This window comes from Cervus elaphus, chromosome 23, assembly GCF_910594005.1.
Source record: "Cervus elaphus chromosome 23, mCerEla1.1, whole genome shotgun sequence".
In the NCBI taxonomy this organism is placed as follows: domain Eukaryota; kingdom Metazoa; phylum Chordata; class Mammalia; order Artiodactyla; family Cervidae; genus Cervus; species Cervus elaphus.
The window spans coordinates 53,297,007-53,315,558 of NC_057837.1; the positions used below are offsets into that span (position 1 = coordinate 53,297,007).

General features: G+C 45.6%; 1 protein-coding gene and 1 pseudogene across 6 annotated transcripts in view; both read left to right on the forward strand.

Moving 5' to 3' along the window:
* LOC122681516 (tyrosine-protein phosphatase non-receptor type substrate 1-like) overlaps positions 1-3,927 on the forward strand; it is a 122,612-nt gene extending 118,685 nt beyond the window's left edge. For 5 of the 6 annotated variants that reach the window (XM_043883693.1, XM_043883692.1, XM_043883689.1 and 2 more), the window contains 2 exons: positions 2,839-2,944; positions 3,575-3,927. In XM_043883693.1, the coding sequence (XP_043739628.1) occupies positions 2,839-2,936 (98 nt within the window). In that variant the 3' untranslated portion in view covers positions 2,937-2,944; positions 3,575-3,927. Of the gene's footprint in view, positions 1-2,838; positions 2,945-3,552 lie in introns of all 6 variants that reach the window. The other variant, XM_043883691.1, reaches the window with a different exon arrangement.
* A 6,388-nt stretch (positions 3,928-10,315) lies between these two features.
* Positions 10,316-11,549, forward strand: LOC122681517 (annotated as a pseudogene).
* Positions 11,550-18,552: the final 7,003 nt, after the last annotated feature.

Genomic DNA, 18,552 nt, shown 5'->3' on the forward strand with positions numbered 1-18,552 from the left:
CCACCTCCAAGAGTGACCACTGGTAAGAAAAAATGTGTCACTTTTAGTCCAGATGACTGGGCTAAGATAATCAAGGTGAATCTGAGTCTCTGAGGACAGGGACCACCAGTCTATATAATAAATATGTGCTAATTAGAGACAGGTTCCCCCTTAGCTGGGGCTTGTCCCAAGGACAGTCCCCCTTCCTATAAATAAAACATCTTGTAGGCTCTCATGTAACATCAAGAGAGGGTCAAGTCAGGTTTCAGGAATCGTTACTCCAGAAGACCTATCAGAGGCCCACATTTCTTCCGACATGCTCGATGGTGTTGTCCTCATCTGCTGGGTCAATACTGGGTCACCGAGTGCCCATGTCCCTGCCTGCTGGAAGAATAAAGAGAGCAAGGGGAGAATAAACAACTTCCCTTAAGCAATAGATACAGAACAGTTTCATAATAATGTCCACTTTAACTTAGTCCTGTGTGCACAACCAATCAATGGCGTCCACAATAGTGTGGTTATCTGGTTAAGTATATTGACTTTCTACAAAAGTCATACAAGTGCACACTGAATATAATCAATTCTAATTGACTAACACTATTTCAAATGTAGCATAAATTCAAATTTTCCAAAACACTATTGTTTTCTGTGCACCAAAATTATTTTTAATTTATTTGCAAGTTCTTGGCAAAATTTTCCCATGAAACCATCTGGCCTTGAGAATCTTTTGAAAATTAATTTGAATCAAATATTTAAGAGTATTCAGATTATTCATTTCACATTGAATGAGCTGAGGTAGTGGGTTTTTTTCTTTTTTTTTTTTGAGGTATTTGTTCCATCATCTCTGAGTTGTCAAATGTCTTTCTGTACAGCTGTTCATGACATTTCTTTATTACCCTTTTGTCTGCAGTATCTGTAGTGACATCCTTGGTTTCATCCTAACACTGGAAATGTATCATTCCTCCTTTTTTATTTGTCAGTTGTACTGGAAAATTTTCAATGCTATTGGTCTTTTAAAAAGAACACCCTCTTTCTTTCAGTGATTTTTCTCTATTGCTTCTCTGTTTCTAATTTCATTGGTTTTTCTTTCTTTCTTTATTATTTCCTTCCTTCTACTTGCCTTGGGTTTATTTTGCTCCTCCTTTTCTCATTTCTTGAGGCAGGAATTTAGGTAATTGGTTTAGACTTTCTCTTTCTTCTAGTGCCACACCTGAGTCTCCTCTTGAAGTGTGGAGTTAGGAGAAGGGAGCTGGATGACTGACTACTGCGTTCTTCCTCCAGATCCCAGCTCCCTGGGCGCTCTGCCTCCTCTCCCACCTCAGAGTCCTCCTATGCTTGTCTCCCGTGCTCTTTCTAGGGTTCAAGTTGTACTTAACAGGGAGCATAGGAGAGAAAAGCCCATGCCATTTTGTCTGCAGTGGCTTGGACATGCTTTTAGTCTTCAATCTCCTGATGGGCTCAACCAGGGCTGCTGTAGGGGCCTGACTCAGCATGCCTGCTAGTGTGTTTTTGGGGCATCTAGGTTGTCAGGCTGAAGAGAAGTGTAAGATGCTGACGTGACTTTCCTTCTGGGACCCAAAACCTACCCTGGGCATCTGAGGGCTCAACCACTGCCATGCTGGGTCCAGTCAGCCTGGTGTGAGGATGGACATCTTATTGTTTGTTTTTATGGTATTGGGGTGTTTTACAATATATTCCTACCCTAATGACTTCTCTTCCTGCAATATAGAAAAATCCAATACAGTAATGGAGTTTTTGGCTGGTTGGCTCGTTGGTTTTGATAGAGGGAAAAAAGTTCTGAGTCCTCTAATTCTTTGGCTCTCTTTTATCTTTCAGGAACCACTGTCTGAAATCCGTTCTCCCTACCTTTTTCTTTTTCTCTTTACTACTCAATGCCAAATAGCACTTCTTTTCTCTTTTTGCCTTTCCTACCCAGAGGGTATGCATTTTAAATCATGCCTGTCCATAGAGTCAGATCTGTCTTCCTTGAATTATGTTCCTATAGTCACTGTAAGTAATTAATATGTTTAGTGATTTAATACAAGATAAATATATAGGTCAGACACTATAATGGGTGACTAGGCTGTGTTCCTTCTGAAGATTCTAGAGGAGAATCCGTTTCCTTGCCTTTCCCAGCTTCCAAGGTGCCCACACTCCTTGGTAGAGGGCCCCACGTTACTCTGACCTCTGCTTCTGATCACACCTGCTTCTCCAAATGACCTGCCTCCATCTTTTACTTACAAGAATCTTCATAACTACACTGGCTCCGCTTGGAAAATCTAACTTAATGTGCCCATCTCAAGATCCTTAACAAATCACCACTGCTAATCCTTCTTGACATATAAGGTAACATATGCACAGAACCTGGAGATTTTGTGCCAATCCTTTAAAATCAGGCTTACCTTGAATCCCGTTCCTATAGTCTGTACTCTTAGAAAATTTTCCCAATATTTTCAAAGTTTAGATATATTTAATATTAATGATGATAATTCCAAATTCTAGGCACCTGTTCTAACTGCCTTGCCTGTTTCTCCTGCATTTTCCTGATGACTTGCCAAGGATGGAATCACAGTCTAATGAGAGATTGTGCACGAGGATTTGCTGAATTTTTCTTGTCTCACAGTTATTTTCAATCCTGGCATTTTCTCTTCAAATAATAGGACCCTTGCAGCCTGAGAAAAGAGAGAGGGAAAATGAGGGGATTCTGTACCCTAATTTCTGCCTTGAGCTTTAGCTCAGATTGCAGGTCAAAGCCATAACATGTTGATGGGCTTCAGCTTCAGATGGAGTAAGTGGAGGCCCCTGAGAATGGCTCCTGCGTGGTGTATCTAATCACTCCTCTTGTCCCCTGATTTCCAGGTCCACAGCTGTCTTCTCTTTGGGCCGTTGTCTTCCTAGTCCCCAAGGTGCTGCTGCTGCTCACTGTATCTGTCATCTTTGTCCACAGGAAGTGTTGAGCCTGACCGTGAGTTATGGATGAGGGAGGGCAGGACAAAATCTAGAAGACACGCAGTCATTAGGGGGGCCACCCACAGGCCACACAGGGGCAGGGCTCACGTGGAGTTAAGAGAAGGAGGCACACCTCCCTCAGTACCCTCAGGAGTATCATGTTTCCCTCTAAGAGGTGCCCAGCTCCCAGGAGACGGTGAGGTCCTGGAGCGGGTGGACTTGATCATGGATTTCCAAGGGTTTCTCCTGGTGCTTCTGTGGAGGGGATAGGCAGTGTGTGCTGAATGAGGAGCAGCTGAGTGTGTGGCTCCCTTGGAGACCATTTCTAGATCACTGAACTCAGGGGCTCCCTAGGGCAACAGGTATCCACACTTAAGGTAATATTGATTAGTCCCAGATCAGCTCCTCTGATGGCTGTTCCAACTGTGACCTCTGAGTGACAGAGTGGAAGGCCTGGGGAGGGAGCATGAGGACCTGGGAGGAGGCTGAGGGGTCAGAGTCAGGGGCTGTCCATCCTTTGAGGACTGGTAGCCCAGGAGGAGAATACCTGGGCATGTGGGAGGCATGCAGAGAACTTTTCCTGAATGATGAGCAGATAATTAAGTATGAAAATGTTTCCCACAGCTCCTTCCTTCCTCCCTGCTAGGTGCCACCGTCAGCCTCTACTGTCTCCTTCCCTCACTGGGGACACAGCCCACAAGAAGGACCCAGCTGAAAGCCTCCACAACTCTGCTCCAAAAGTCTTCTGTCCATGGAGATCTGCCTGCCCACATGTTCGTGAAACCCCCAGAGCTGAATCTTCGTATGTGATCCTGAGCAGAGATCATGGGAAGTAGCTCTGGAGACTGACTCACAACATCTCCCTGGGACGTGAGAATTTAGTTCAGCTCAGTCGCTCAGTCCTGTCCGACTCTTTGCGACCCCATGAACCGCGGCACACCAGGCCTCCCTGTCCATCACCAACTCCCGGAGTCCACCCAAACCCATGTCCATTGAGTCGGTGATGCCATCCAACCATCTCATCCTCTGTCGTCCCCTTCTCCTCCTGCCCTCAATCTTTCCCAGCATCAGGGTCATTTCAAATGAGTCAGCTCTTCGCATCAAGTGGCCAAAGTATTGGAGTTTCAGCTTCAACATCAGTCCTACCAGTGAACACCCAGGACTGATCTCCTTTAGGATGGACTAGGATCTCCTTGAGTCCAACTAATACAGATCATCCATCACCTTGGACTGAGCCATGGACTATACACTAATACCCTGTGGAGAAGAGTTATTCTGTCTTCTGAATTCTTGCCTTCACTTAACTCCCCACCTTTGAAGTGCCTGTCTAGTTTTAAACCAAGTGCCATCTTGGTTTTAAGAAAAACTTTTCTCCTTCTCTATTTGCCTAGATAGCCTACTTCTCAAACCCAGAAATTAGTGTTTCATCCTCTTTCTGCAATGGAAAGAGTAGTTTTCCATTGACTTGAATATTTCACAATCCTTATGAACTGCTCATGGGAAATATGCTGTGTCCAGAAGCTTTGAATTCATCCTTGATTTCTCTTTCTTCTATGCTATTGTTGTTGTTCAATCATTCAATATATCTGACTCTTTCCAAACCCATGGACTGCAGCATGCCAGGTGTCCCTGTCCTTCACTGTCTCCCAGAGTTTGCTCAAACTCATGTCCATTGATTTGATGATGCCACCCAACTCATCCTCTGTCACCCCCTTCCCCTGCTCCCTTAAACTTTTCCAGCATCAGGGTCTTTTCCAATGAGTCAGCTCCCCCCATTAGGTAGTCAAAATTTTGGAGCTTCAGCAACAGCACAGTCCTTCCAATTAATAATTAGGGTTGATTTAGGAATGACTGGTTTGATCTCTTTGCTGTCCAAGGGACTCTCAAGAGTCTTCTCCAGCACCACAGCTCAAAAGCATCAATTCTTCGGTGCTAAGCCTTCTTTACGGTCCAGCTCTCACATTGATACATGGCTACTGGAAAAGCCATAGGTTTGACTAGTAGGATCTTTGTTGGAAAGGAGATGTCTCTGCTTCTTAATATGCTGTCTAGGTTGGTTATAGCTTATCTTTCAAGGAGCAAGAATCTTTTAATTTCCTGATTGCAGTCTCTGTCCACATTGAATTTGGAGCCCAAGAAAATAAATTCTGTCACTGTTTCCATTTTTATCGCCATCTATTTGCCATGCAATGATGTGACCAGATGCCATGATCTTCATTTTTTGAATGTTGAGTTTTAAGTCAGATCTTTCACTTTCCTCTTTCACTTTCATCAAGAGGCTCCTTAGTTCCTCTTCACTTTCTGCCATTAGGGTGGTGTCATCTGCATATCTGAGGTTGTTGATATTTCTTCCAGCTGTCTTGTTCCAGCTAGTGCTTCATCCATTTCACATGATTTTTCTCTGCATATAAGTTAAATAAGCAAGGTGACAATATACAGCCTTGATGTACTCCTTTCCCAATTTGGAACCAGTCCATTGTTCCATGTCCGGTTCTAACTGTTGCTTCTTGACCTGCATACAGATTTCTCAGGAGGTTGGTAATATGGTCTGGTATTTACATCTCGTTAAGAATTTGCCACAGTTTATAACTCATATTCAATTCTGCCTTCAAAACAGTAAAGTCCAGTGGTGAGATAGTAAACCTTTAACAACTGATTCTTTTTTTTTTAATTAATTTATTTATTTTAATTGGAGTCTTTACAATATTGTAGTGCTTTTTGCCACACATTGACATGAATCAGCCATGGGTGTACATGTGTTCCCTATCCTGAACCTCCCCTCCCACCTCCCTCCCCATCCCATCCCTCAGGGTCATCCCAGTGCTCCGGCCCTGAGCACCTGTCTCATGCATCAAACCTGGACTGGTGGTCTATTTCACACGTGGTAATATACATGTTTCAATGCTATTCTCTCAAGTCATCCCACCCAACAACTGACTCTTAAAAAAAAAAGGAAAGCTTGATTGGTAGTACATGCCAATTCTTTCTGTAACTACCCCCACTGTGGTCAATTTTAGGTTAGCATCAGTTTAACAACTTGCTTGCAAAATACCTCAGAATGAAAATATCAAGTCTCACGAGCCAGTCCAAGCCTCTTCCAGCACACCACTGGACTCTTTCCATAATGTCCACATTCTCATCCCCACCACCACTCCCTCGTCTTAGCCATCATCATCTCTTCCTGTACCATTGCTATGATCTCTAACTGGCTTTCCTGTTTCAGGCACAGTGAATTTTGGGGAATGTCAGTCAAATCCTACCACTCCTCTGCTCCCCACCCCAACACATATGCACCTCTCTCTCTCTTCTTTCCAACCTCTGCTCAAATGTCACTTTATCCAAGGCACCTTTCATACACTACCCTGTATAAAATGTTAGTTCCTCTCTTACCCTGGCATTCCATGAGCTCTTAACCTGGTTAATTTGTTTCCTAAGTACTTATTGTCTTGATGGTCTGTACACAAGTTGGAAAAGAATTTCTAAACACAGAATATTTCAGAAAGGAGTGAGTTAACTAAGAATAAAGATCAGAAATAATGAGGACACTGGAAGCAAGGGGCCAACTTCCTATCAGACCACAGAGAGATAACTGTTAAACAGTGGGCCAGCTCAAGGGAGAGCCATGCTTTCCGTGGGTTAGTAGTCAACTTTTAACAGCCTCAGGAAAAATAAAATTCCTGCTGAAAGGGTGGCAGTAAGTGATTGGTTAGGATAGGTATTTTTACCTAATGTGGGGTCAGGGAGAAGGCCAGTTTAGATCAGGAGTGGGTATGGGAGTCATGGTAAAGGATGGAAAGAGGGTCAGTCGGTTCTGGAGATGACTTTTGTGCTGGGTTCCGCATCTGTGGCATTGGTACAAGGCCTCCCACCTGCAATACTGGTATATGGCTCCCTACATATTACCACCTGACATACCAAGCATATGCAGTCCTCACTTTGCATGGTAGAAAAGGACCATAAAACTTACTGAATAAACTGGCAGTGAACTCAGTAATCAATAGGAAATATAATGTTCATTCTATGATGCTTTAAATTTGTTTTCAAAACATTATAAACTGTCAGCTCCTACTACTTGTACTTTGATAAATTAGAAACATTGAGAATTTAACTAATTTATCAATATTTCTTTGTAAAAACATATAAAAAATGCTTGCACCCTACTTACATTCTTCTTGTATAATTTACAACATTGTTGCTGTTGTTCAGTTGCTATTTGTGTCCAACTCTTTTCTACCGGTGAACTGCAGCATGCCAGACTTTCCTGTCCTTCACTATCTCCTGGAGTTTGCTTAAATTCATGTCCACTGAGTTAGTGATGCCATCAAACCATCTCAGTCTTTGTCACCCCCTTCTCACCCTGCCTTCAATCTTTCCCAGCATCAGGGTTTTCAGCATCAGGGTCTCTTTCAATGAGTCGGTTCTTCCCATCAGGTGGCCAAAGTATTGGAGCTTTAGCTGCAGCATCAGTCTATCCAGTCAATATTCAGGATTTATTTCCTTTAGGATTGACTGGTTTGATCTCCTTGGTGTCCAAGGGACTCTCAAGAGTCTTCTCCAACATCACAGTTTGAAAGCATCAATTCTTTGGGGCTCAGCCTTCTTAATGGTCCAACTCTCACATCCATACATGACTACTGGAAAAACCATAGCTTTGACTATACGGCCTTTGTAGGCAAACTGATGTCTCTGCTTTTTAATACACTGTTTGGGTTTGTCATTGAAGGAATGTTACATGGCTCAAAATAGCCTGGAGTTAAAACTCCCCTCCAGGTTCTCCCCACCATGCTATGTAAAACAAAGAACTCTCTCACCCAAGGGGAAAAAAAAAAGGACATTAAGGTTGATTATGCCCAGCTCCTAGCCAGTCCAGCCTCTGGCGGATCTCCAGAATTCCTTGCCCCAGTCATTTAAGAGATAACTATTCCGAACAAGCTTGGAGAAGAACAGGCCCCCTTAAGACAGTAGTTTTCCACATATGTGCCTGTATATACTTACTCTTTTCTTGGGTTAGTGCAGCAGCTCACTGATCTGACTGCTGCCCTTTCTCACCTCATTAAAGGTGATCTGTTCCTGTAAAGTGCCGGTCTTGTTCTTTTTCCGAACCTTGCCTTCTGTAACTCCCTTACCCTACATTTTTTGGTGCTGAAACCCCAGGAGGTTGAGGTTCCTTGTCATTCTCCATGGCCAGCTCTTCAGAGTGTGAAAGCCTGCCGAGCTCACTTTCCTCCCGGGCTTTCAAGAACTCCTCAAGAGGACGCCCTGTGCCTTCGTGAGCGGTACAAGTCCTGTGGAAGGGCTTTATTGGTTTTCCACGTAACCCGAGGAATATTGGCCTCTCTTTCTCTTCCTCTTTTCTCTACACTTTCTTTTCCACGAGACCAACCAACTCCAGGACAGAGGCCTTTTGCCATTCAACCTCCCTCCACCCACCCAGTAGCCCAGGTAAGCTCGGACAGTACTCTAGGGCGCCATAGACTATCATCCTTTCCGGGTTCCCGGGGAACCCTCCGGCCAAAAGGCCCTTTAGGGAGGTACTTGGGGGATGCCCCTCCCTCCTTCAGAGTCTCTCTCTCTCTTTGCCCAGTCAAAAGATTAGGTGATGACCTTTTCTCTTGACCGGACAGTCGCTAGCCATTTGCTATGGGGTCAAGTCAATCTGTCCCACAGGACTCTCCCTTGGCCTGTGTAAAATGAAACCTCAAACCTCTACTCATGACCAATCTCAAGGTTCATAAAGCTCTCACATTCACGTTAACTACGATAAGATTAGGGAAGTGACTAAAGAAAAAGAAGAAAATCCTGCCGTTTTTCTTTCACGGCTTACTGAGGCAGTCCAAAATTACACTAATCTAGATATTTTCACCCCCGCCGGACTTCTGTACCTGTACATGTCCAGTTCATAAGCCAGTCAGCCATTTTTTTAAAAAAAAAGAATTTACCAATCCTCAAAGTCTAAAACACTCAAGGGTGGATTTTAATAAGATGGGCATACCTCTTTAATGGAAAAATCCAAACCTCTGAAGAGAAAAAGACCAAAGTCTGAGTGTACATTTCTATGACTGGATAATAATTAGATGCTCAGTACACCAAAAACTTAACTAATGAAATTAAATGGGACAAGACATGATTGTTGCTGTCTGGGGAAAAAATTCAGGTAATTATACATTCTCCACCTAAACAAAAGGTCAGGCTGTCCTACACTGTGAAGCCGTCACATGTGCCATTAGCTTAAGCCAGAGGGGTTCTGCCTTCAGTGTTTTGATTCATTTCAAAAGCTACTCTGAGCACCTGGCACCTTCTTCTGCCACATCCTGTACACACTATGCAAGGAATGGACCCCAGGAGCGTACAAACCAATGGAGCAGGTGAGTCCTTTATGAGTAAAGATGCTAAATCTGAAACACATGGTCGGTCCTTTTATCATTTAGAATCTGCAGCTTCTGCCTCTTGTCAGGTGCCTGAAAAGCTGCCAGAAGCAAAACTTGCCAACTGAAAGCGTCCTTGGAGATGGGTTTAAGTGAAACTGGTCCTCCATCCCTGACATCAATAAAAGTGGAGGTGCTCCAGTATCTTTTGGGGTTGGTTTAGACTCTTGCTCATCCAGGTAACTGGGTCGTTGAGCAGTGCACCTGGGACAGTGTGCATCACATATCGTTTACATGTCTATTCTTATTGTAGGTTTCCCTTTTTCAACAGCTTTGCTGTTGTTTAGTCACTAAGTCATGTCAGACTCTGCAACCCCATGTAGCCCACCAGGCTTCTCTGTCCATGGAATTTCCCAGGCAAGAATACTGGAGTGGATTGCCATTTCCTTCTCCAGGGGATCTTCCCCACCCAGGGATTGAACCCACATCTCTTTCATTGGCAGGCGGATTCTTTACTGCTGAGCCACCAGGGAAACCAGTTTTAACAACATTATCTAGATAAAATTTACATACCATAAAATTAACGCATTCTAAGTGGGTCACCAAGTTTTAGTCATTTTGCTGAGTTGTGCAATGAGCTGTTTTTACTTCTAACACTCTGACACCAGATACGTGGGTTTTCTCCCCACACCAGTCAGTTCTCCCACTTACTACACACCAATCAGTTCAGTCGCACCGTCGTGTCAGGCTCTGCGACCTCATGGACAGGAGCATGCTAGGTCTCCCTGTCCATCACCAACTCCCAGAGCTTACTCAAACTCAAGTCCATTGAGTTGGTGATACCATCCAACCATATAATCCTCTGTCGTCCCCTTCTCCTCCTGCCTTCAACTTTCTCAGCATCAAGGTCTTTTCAAATGAGTCAGTTCTTCGCATCAGGTGGCCAAAGTATTGGAGTTTCAGTTTCAGCATCAGTCCTTCCAGTGACTATTCAGGACTGATTTCCTTTAGGATTAGCTGGTTTGATCTCCTTGCAGTCCAAGGGACTCTCAAGAGTCCTCTCCAACACCACAGTTCAATAGCATCAATCCTTCGGCGCTCAGCGCCAATAGGGTGTCCTACAAATCAATTCAATTTGTTGGAGTTTGGCGCCTCGCCCGCTCCGCTGGGCCGCAGCTGACCCGCCCTGGCTGCAAGCGCCGCGCTGGCCAGGCCGGCCCCGCCTCCCCCTACCCGCTAGGCCACCCCACTCTCTTCCCCACCCAGCGCGCCTCTCAGCCCCTCCTCCAGCCGCGTGCCCGCCAGCCCTCGCTCCCCAGCGGGCCTGCCTACCTGCAGTGAATGAACGGCTTCTCGGTGGGCGAGCTGTGCTGGCTCTTCTGCTGGCCTGCCTGCCCGAGTCCTGTCGCCGCCAAGCTGGCCTTCCTGCCGCCCGAGCCCACCTCCACAGTGCAGGTGTCGGAGCAGCGCGGCCCCGGAGCGCCCGCTCCGGCCTCTGCCGCTTCCACCTCCGCCGCGGCTCAGCAGTCCGAGGAAAGGGGCGCGGGGCCGGAGCGTGCAGCCTGCACCTGACCAAGCGCGCCGACTGGCAGTACTCGCGGCGCTAGCTGGACGCGTCGAGGTCTTCTCGCGCACTGCGGGGAACAACCGGCTAGGTTGCATGTTCGTGCGCTGCGCGCCCTCCAGCCGCTACACGCTGCTCTTCTCGCACGGCAACGCGTGGACCTGAGCCAGATGTGCAACTTCTACATCGGTCTGGGCTCGCTCATCCACTGCAACATCTTCTCCTACGACCCACTCCGGCTACGGCGTCAGCTCCGGCAAGCCGCTCCAAGAAGAACCTCTTTGCAGACATCGACGCCGCGCGGCAGGCGCTGCGCACCCGGAAAGATCTGCATCAATGAAATGCACAAAACTTAGCTGTCTGCCTCCCAGCAACATCTTCTTGCTGTCTGTATCAGCCTGTGATGAGCTAGCTGCAGACACGAGCTCTTCCGGATGTGCTCTGGTATCGTACCATCATTGGAGCATGGATTGCCATGTATGGCAGAAGTCCCGAGAACACCATCTAGTATGGTCAGAGCATGGGGACGGCCCCCACGGTAGACCTGGCCTCCAGGTACGAGTGTGCTGCCGTGATTCTCCATTCGCCTCTGGTGTCTGGGTGGCGTGTGTCTTTTCCCGACAGCAGGAAAACGTACTACTTTGACGCCTTCCCCAGCATTGACAAGATCTCCAAAGTCACCTCTCCCATGTTAGTTATTCACGGCACAGAGGGTGATGTCATTGACTTCTCCCACGGCCTGGCCAGGTACGAGTTCTGTCCCCAGGCCATGGAGCCGCCCGGGGTCGAACGGGCCGGGCATAATGACATAGAGCTTTAGGCACAATACCTAGGGAGAAGAAAACTTCTCAGGAACTTCCCGATTCCTGAAGACGACGGCTTGGTATTACCTCTGTGACTGTGAGCACGAGTCCTCCGTTTACACACGCTTTCCCTGGACGGCGGTCATGGTGTGAGCACCACAAGGAAGCTCGCAGCTTTTCCGCATCCTCATCAGACAGCCGAGGCTTTCTCGGTCTTTCCTATCCAGAGATCCTACCGATTCACACATCGTGTTAAATGGAATAGTGACTTCCAGCTTCATTGCCTTGCAGGGTGGGAATGAGAGCTGAGTGGGGGAACCACTTTCTCATGCTGTAAAAAAGGATGCTCACACCCCTTTGTCCACCTTACCGGTCAGGTAGGATTCGTTTATGCAGGACTCAACCTCTCTCCACCCAGGTTCTCAGTATTTGACCTGCAGCTCTCTTTCAGCCACAGGATTCATGGGTTCAGTCCATTTGTGAAGCTGTGATAGTTTAACTGGAAACCATTGTGATGAAAATTCCTTCTTTCATTTTTATTAACATGCCAATCTTTTCCCCCAAACAAATCAATTAAAGGGTAATTTACTGGAACTATGGTGATTGGCTTCATCAACTGGAACCCTATAAATATAACTGGAATATTCTTAAACAAAATGAAACTTTTTTTTAAGTCTAAATTTATTACAGTAGTCCACAGAGTTTTAATATTTTGATTGTCTGGCTGGTCTAACAAAGAACCTAGGCGACTTTCCTCTTTGTAGGCTTTTTTAAAGTACTGTACATATTTGCAATCACATTGTGCACAGATTCCCATCGAGTAATTTTCTTCTGTCAGGCCACAGCAATGAACTGCAGATTCTTTGCTTGTAATGTAAGTGATTAAATACATTATGTTAATATGTTTTTATTGCTATGTTTTGCTATCAAAAATTTTTACATTTCCAAGACAAAAAAATGACAAGTTTATGCTTTGAAAATTTTATGGAATTAAAATTTCACAAAACTAATCTTTTTAGTTTAGGAGTTATTTGGGTTTTGACACTGGGGTTGCACCAATAGCATCAGAAATGTAAGATGCTTAATATTGTTACACTACTTCTGTTGGTTGCAGATTTGGGTTTGAGAGTTCTTCAGTTTTATTAAAAAACCACTTTTTCCCCCAAATTTAAAAGCCTTAAATGTACTGTAAGCCTCCGATTGTTGCACAGCTGGGTTGTGGTTGACTGCCAGTTTGTATAGTGTTGCCTGGATGCAACACAGTGGTTGGTCATGGAATAAAGGATGCATGGATCTGAAAAAACAATTTTTGTAGGAGTTTATGCAGACCCCACAGATGCCAGGGCTCAGTCCCACAGACAGTCCTCATGTTAGATGCCAGTCTCAAATCTCAGGTTGTCACCTGTACTTCTCACTGATGAGCTACTACACTGGAGCTTCCTGCAACATCCCCCTCCTCAGGTGTGATAACTCACTAGAGGGATTCAGAGAACGCAGGAAAATACTTACTATGACTGGTTTATGGTAAAAGGTACAACTCAGGAGCAATCGCGTGGGCATAGGGGCGAGGTATGCAGGAGGGGCGCTGAGTTTCCATCCTCTCTCTGGGCATGTCACTCTCTCAACACCTTGGTGTTTTCACCAGTCTGGAAGCTCCCTGAGCCTTGATGTTTGGGGTTTTATGGAGCATCCATTACATAGTTCTGATTGAGTAAATCATTAGCCAGTAGTGATTAACTCACTGTTAGCTCCTCTGTCCTCTCTGGAGGTCAGCACAACCCTATAGTCGTGCTTACTAGCCTCCTTCCTAAAGCCATCTAGGGGCCCCCAACATGAGTCATTTGGCTACTAGCCTCCTTCCTGAAGCCATCTAGACCACTCATCACCCTAGAGACACCAAGGATTTTAGGAGTCATGTCCCAGGAACCAGGGACAAAGACCAAATATTGATTTCTTACATCATATCCAATAACACCACAATCCAGTGTTAGGGTATTTCTGTCACCCCAGTGAGGTCTCTTTTGTCTTTTGCAGTTAATCCTCATCCCTAGCTCCAGCTCCAGGTAACCATGGATCTACTTTCTGTTTCTATGAATTTGCCTTTTCTAGATATTTTTGTATTAATGGAGTAATACAAAATCTCATCTTTTGTGTCTGGTTCTTCACTAGACATACTATTTTTGAGGTTGTCCATGTTATAAATGTAGTTCATCCCATTTTGTGGCTAATATTTCATTGTACAAGTGTGCCACATTGTTGTTTATCCCTCTATCAGTTGATGGACATTTGGGTTTTTGCACTTTTTATTGTTGTTATTCAGTCACCCAGTCGTGTCCAACTCTTTGTGACCCTACAGACCCCTGTGGACTGGAGCAAGCCAGGCCTCTCTGTCCCTCACCATCTCCCAAAGTTTGCCCAAGTTCATGTCCATTGCATCGGTGATGCCATCCAGCCACCTCATCCTCTGATGCCCTCTTCTCCTTCTGCCCTTCATCTCTCTCAGCATCAGGGACGTATCCAATGAATCAGCTGTTCGAATCATGATCAAAATACTGGAGTTTCAGGTTCAGCATCAGTCCTTCCAAAGAGTATTCATAGTTGACTGAATCCAGAGATCAACTGGTTTGATCTCCTTGCCCTCCAAGGGACTCTCCAGCACCACAGTTTGAAGGCATCAATTCGTTGGCACTCTGCCTTCTTTATGGTCCAGCTTTCACAACCATACATGACCACTGGGAAGACCAAGCCTTGACTATGTGGACCTTTGTCAGCAGAGTAATGTCACTGCTTTTTAACACACTGTCTAGGTTTGTTATCGCTTTCCTGCCAAGAGGCAAATGTCTTCTGATTTCATGACTACAGTCACTATCTGCAGTGATTTTAGAGCCCAAGAAGAGGAAATCTGTTACTACTTCTATTTTCCCCCTCTATTTGCCATGAAGTAATGGGACTGGATGACACGATATTAGTTTTTTTTAATATTTAGTTTTAAGCCAGCTCTTTCACTCTCCTCCTTCACCCTCATCAAGAGGCTCTTTAGCTCCTCTTCACTTTCTGCCATTAGAGTGATATCATACACATATCTGAGGTTGTTGATATTTCTCCTGCCTATCTTGATTCCAGCTTGTAACTCATTCAGCCCAGCATTTCTCATGATGTACTCAGCATATAAATTAAACAAACAGTATGACAACAGACAGCCCTGTTATACTCCTTTCTCAATCTTGAAGCAATCAGTTGTTCCATACAGGGTTCTAATTGTTTCTTTTCCATGTTTGGGCTACACCAAACAATGCTGCTAGAATATTTGCATGAATAATATTTATTTTTAATAATAATAATCTGTACAGAGGAGAAAAGTTTCAAAATGAAAGTGATATTTAGGTCATGATTCTTATTTTAATTGTAGAATAATTATTTACAATATTGTGACAGTTTTTGCAATATATCAGCATGAATTGGCCACAGGTATATATGTGTCCCCCCCACCGTAAGCCCCCATCATGAGCCCCCCTCTCCCTTCCCTCCCAACACTATCCCTATGGGTGGTCCCTGAATGCCAACTTGGCTTGCTCTGCTTCATGTGTCAGTTCATACTACTGTTTTAAGTGTTAAGATGCTGTTTACATATATTTCTGTCTGATTCATAATACTCATCCACTCCGTTAGTTCTTAGGAGGGCCATGGCCAGGAAAATTCAAAGCTGCCCCCTCTTGGTATTGTGAAACCAAGGACAAGACTAGGGATGAGAGACAAGCAATTCAGCAAATTAGCTTATATAAGCCCTGAATGTTAGAAGCAAACGACGAGAAAAAGCAGACTGTAGGTTGGCCTGATACAAAATGAAGTCTATTTTCTGGCATGTATATTTGTGTTTTTGCATAGGGTCTTTTAAGGATATTTGAGAAGTTTAAAATGAATGTGCTAAGAGTCACCTGAAAATGTGTTGTTGTTGTTTAGTCACTAAGTCATGTCAGACTCTTCTGTGACCCCATCGACTGTAGCCCACCAGGCTCCTCTGCCCATGGGATCTCCCAAGCAAGAATACTGGAGAAGGGCCATTTCCTTCTCTAGGGGACCTTCCTGACCCAGGGAGTGAACCTGTGTCTCCTACATTGCAAGTGGATTCTTTACCACTGAGCGACCTGGGAATGGCAACCAACTCCTGGATTCCTGCCTGGAGAATCCCATAGACAGAAGAGCCTAGTGGGCTATAGTCTATGGGGTCACAAAGAGTTGGACATGACTGAGTGACTAAGCAGGCAGGCATGTAGGCAGCTGGGAAGCCCAGAAATGTATTGAGTTACCTAGAAATTATCAAGTATATATATATTTAAAACATTTATTTGGCTGTGCTAAGTCATAGTTGTGGCATGCAGGATCTTTATTTGCAGCATGAGGACTCTTAGCTGCAACATGTGGGATCCAGTTCCTTGACCAGGCTTTGAACCCAAGATTCCTACAATGGGAGTGTGGAACCCCAGCCACTGGACAACCAGGAAAATCCCTGTCAAGTGTATCTTAAGGGAAGGACAAGAATCCAGGAAACTGGCAAGAATGAGTGGATTCTGCAAATCAAGCCTGCAAAAGTACTGGGGACAGGGCTGGAGGGTGAGTAGGGAGTGGACAGTGCCTCATTTTGGAAACAGCACTCAGGTGTCTGGTGTGGGACCTTCTCCCACAATCTCACCCCCTACACAGCTGATGGCCCTGTCCCAGCTCCCAGGTGGGAGTTTCATCCAAGCCTGGGCACATGCAGTTGCCACAGCGATTAACTTAGAGATAGGGGTGGGCCTATGATTTAATTTAACTGATCTGAAGTTTTTCTCTTTTGGGTGGTGGGGCATGGATAGGGAGAGGATTGGGACAGAGAAGTTGGTTTTCTACTGGAGCCAGTGATTTGATAGAAGTCTGGTGCTATTGTGTCCACACTGTGGAAGGAAAAAAAAAAAAAAAGCTGTCCAAGAAAGAAGTCAAAGGAGAGGAAATTACTCATGAGGCAGAGATTTCTGATGGCACCTCTTCAGTCCCCAGATGTAGGAGGACAAATATTAATAAACTCTTCCCTCTTTTTTTAAAAAAGCCAGTTAGAGATGGGTTTTTGTTGTCAGCAATTCAAACAGTCTTGACTCTCCTCTTGCTTGGAATACATTGAGGTCATCAGAATTAGATTTAAAAACACGAGTAACAAGCTGTCTCTTGTTCCTAAGAGAGGTGAAGCAGATTCTTACCTGTTCAATGTGAGGCTGCCAGGGTTAATACCATGACAGGCGGCCTGGACCTAAGTTTTAGCTTCCCCCGAAATGGTAAGATTCCCTACCCCCATCAGGTAACCTGGAGCCAGCCAATCAATATGCGCCCAGTAAGAACAAAGGGAGAGCTGAAAAGCCCGCGAATGCCCAGGTTTGAAAAAAAGCCCGCGAAAGTCTGTACCAATAGAATTGCTTTGCAAACATGTAACCAATCCGCTTAAGCCAGCTACTAACCGCTTTTGCATATCTTATAAATTTGTGTAACAAGCTTGAGCTCAGCGCTTTCTGACCCTGCACCACTGTGATGTTTGTGGCAGAAAGCCCTGGCTCGAGTCAGTAATAAACTTCCCTTTTTTTGCGAGTTGCATTGTCTTGGAAGCCTTCTCTCTTCCCGCTTGGGGATTCAGACATCGGGCATAACATGTGGGGGCTCGTCCGGGATCCCTTGACAGGGAGAAGGGAACGCTTACAGGACAAAGGGGAAGGATAAATAATAACACCGGTGCTCAGGAAAGTCCAGAGTAAATCCAAGGCCCTGCTGGGAAGCAGGAAGGTATCTGGCGCAGAAGGAAGGCTTTCTATAAAGGGGGGCCAACTGGCGTAAGGCCGAGGCCAGCGGACGCGCTGGGAGGCAGCTGACTCCACGGGAAAGAAAGTTCCTCTCCCGACCCCGAGTCTGGTGAACAGCGGACGCCATTCGGTAAGGTGAATCTGCTACCGGGAGGCAAGAAAATTCAGGGGGCCCGAAAACCCAGCGCTGTGTTGTCGGCCGACGTTTGTTTGTCCGTGTGTTTGTCTTCAGCTCTCCGTGTTTTTGTGTGTGCCGGCATTGTCTCTAGTCTCGTTCTCTTGTGGTGCATCGTTTTTTCTCACTTCTGACTTATTCTCCTTCTCTTCTTCTCTGATCTGCCCTCAACTCCTTTTCTTTTCGGGAGTTTCAGTGAACAGGCGAATGGTTGTGGGGGCGATTGATGAGTCCTGGCCAGGGCTACACTCTGGCGGACTCTGAAGGCCCTACAATAAGTGAGCCTCAGTAACTAGAGCCCAACCGGGTGAAACTCTCCTTTAACATCCCTAACTGAGGACGTGGCCTAAAATTCTTCTTGTGGGCACGGGTCAGGCACTTAAAGGCCATTAGGGCGCCTGCCACTTGAAGACTCCCGTGAGAGGATAAGGGGGTCACGGAACAGGCTAGAAACCCCTAGGGTGCCCGCCCCCAGCAAGAAAACTTCCGTGCAACGACGCAGGCACATAAACACTTCCAAAAGCATACCATAAGCCCAACCTCTTGGCCGCCACCACTCCCGGTAGGATTTTTGGTGGTCGTTCTCAATGACTTCCTCTCTCTCTTCCTTACTGTTTATTCTTTGACCATGGGTCAGGGAGAATCTACCCCACTTTCTCTCATGACTGACCACTTTTCGGATGTCAGGGCCAGGGCCCATAACTTGTCTTTGCTAGTCAAGAAAAGTAAATTAATAACTTTTTGTTCTGCAGAGTGGCCCGCCTTTCAGGTTGGATGGCCTCCAGAAGGCACCTTTCAACCGTCCATCATACAGGCTGTGAAGGAGAAGATTATGGCTCCTGATCCCTGGGGCCATCCAAGTCAGGTCCCCTATGTCATGGTCTGGTAGGATCTA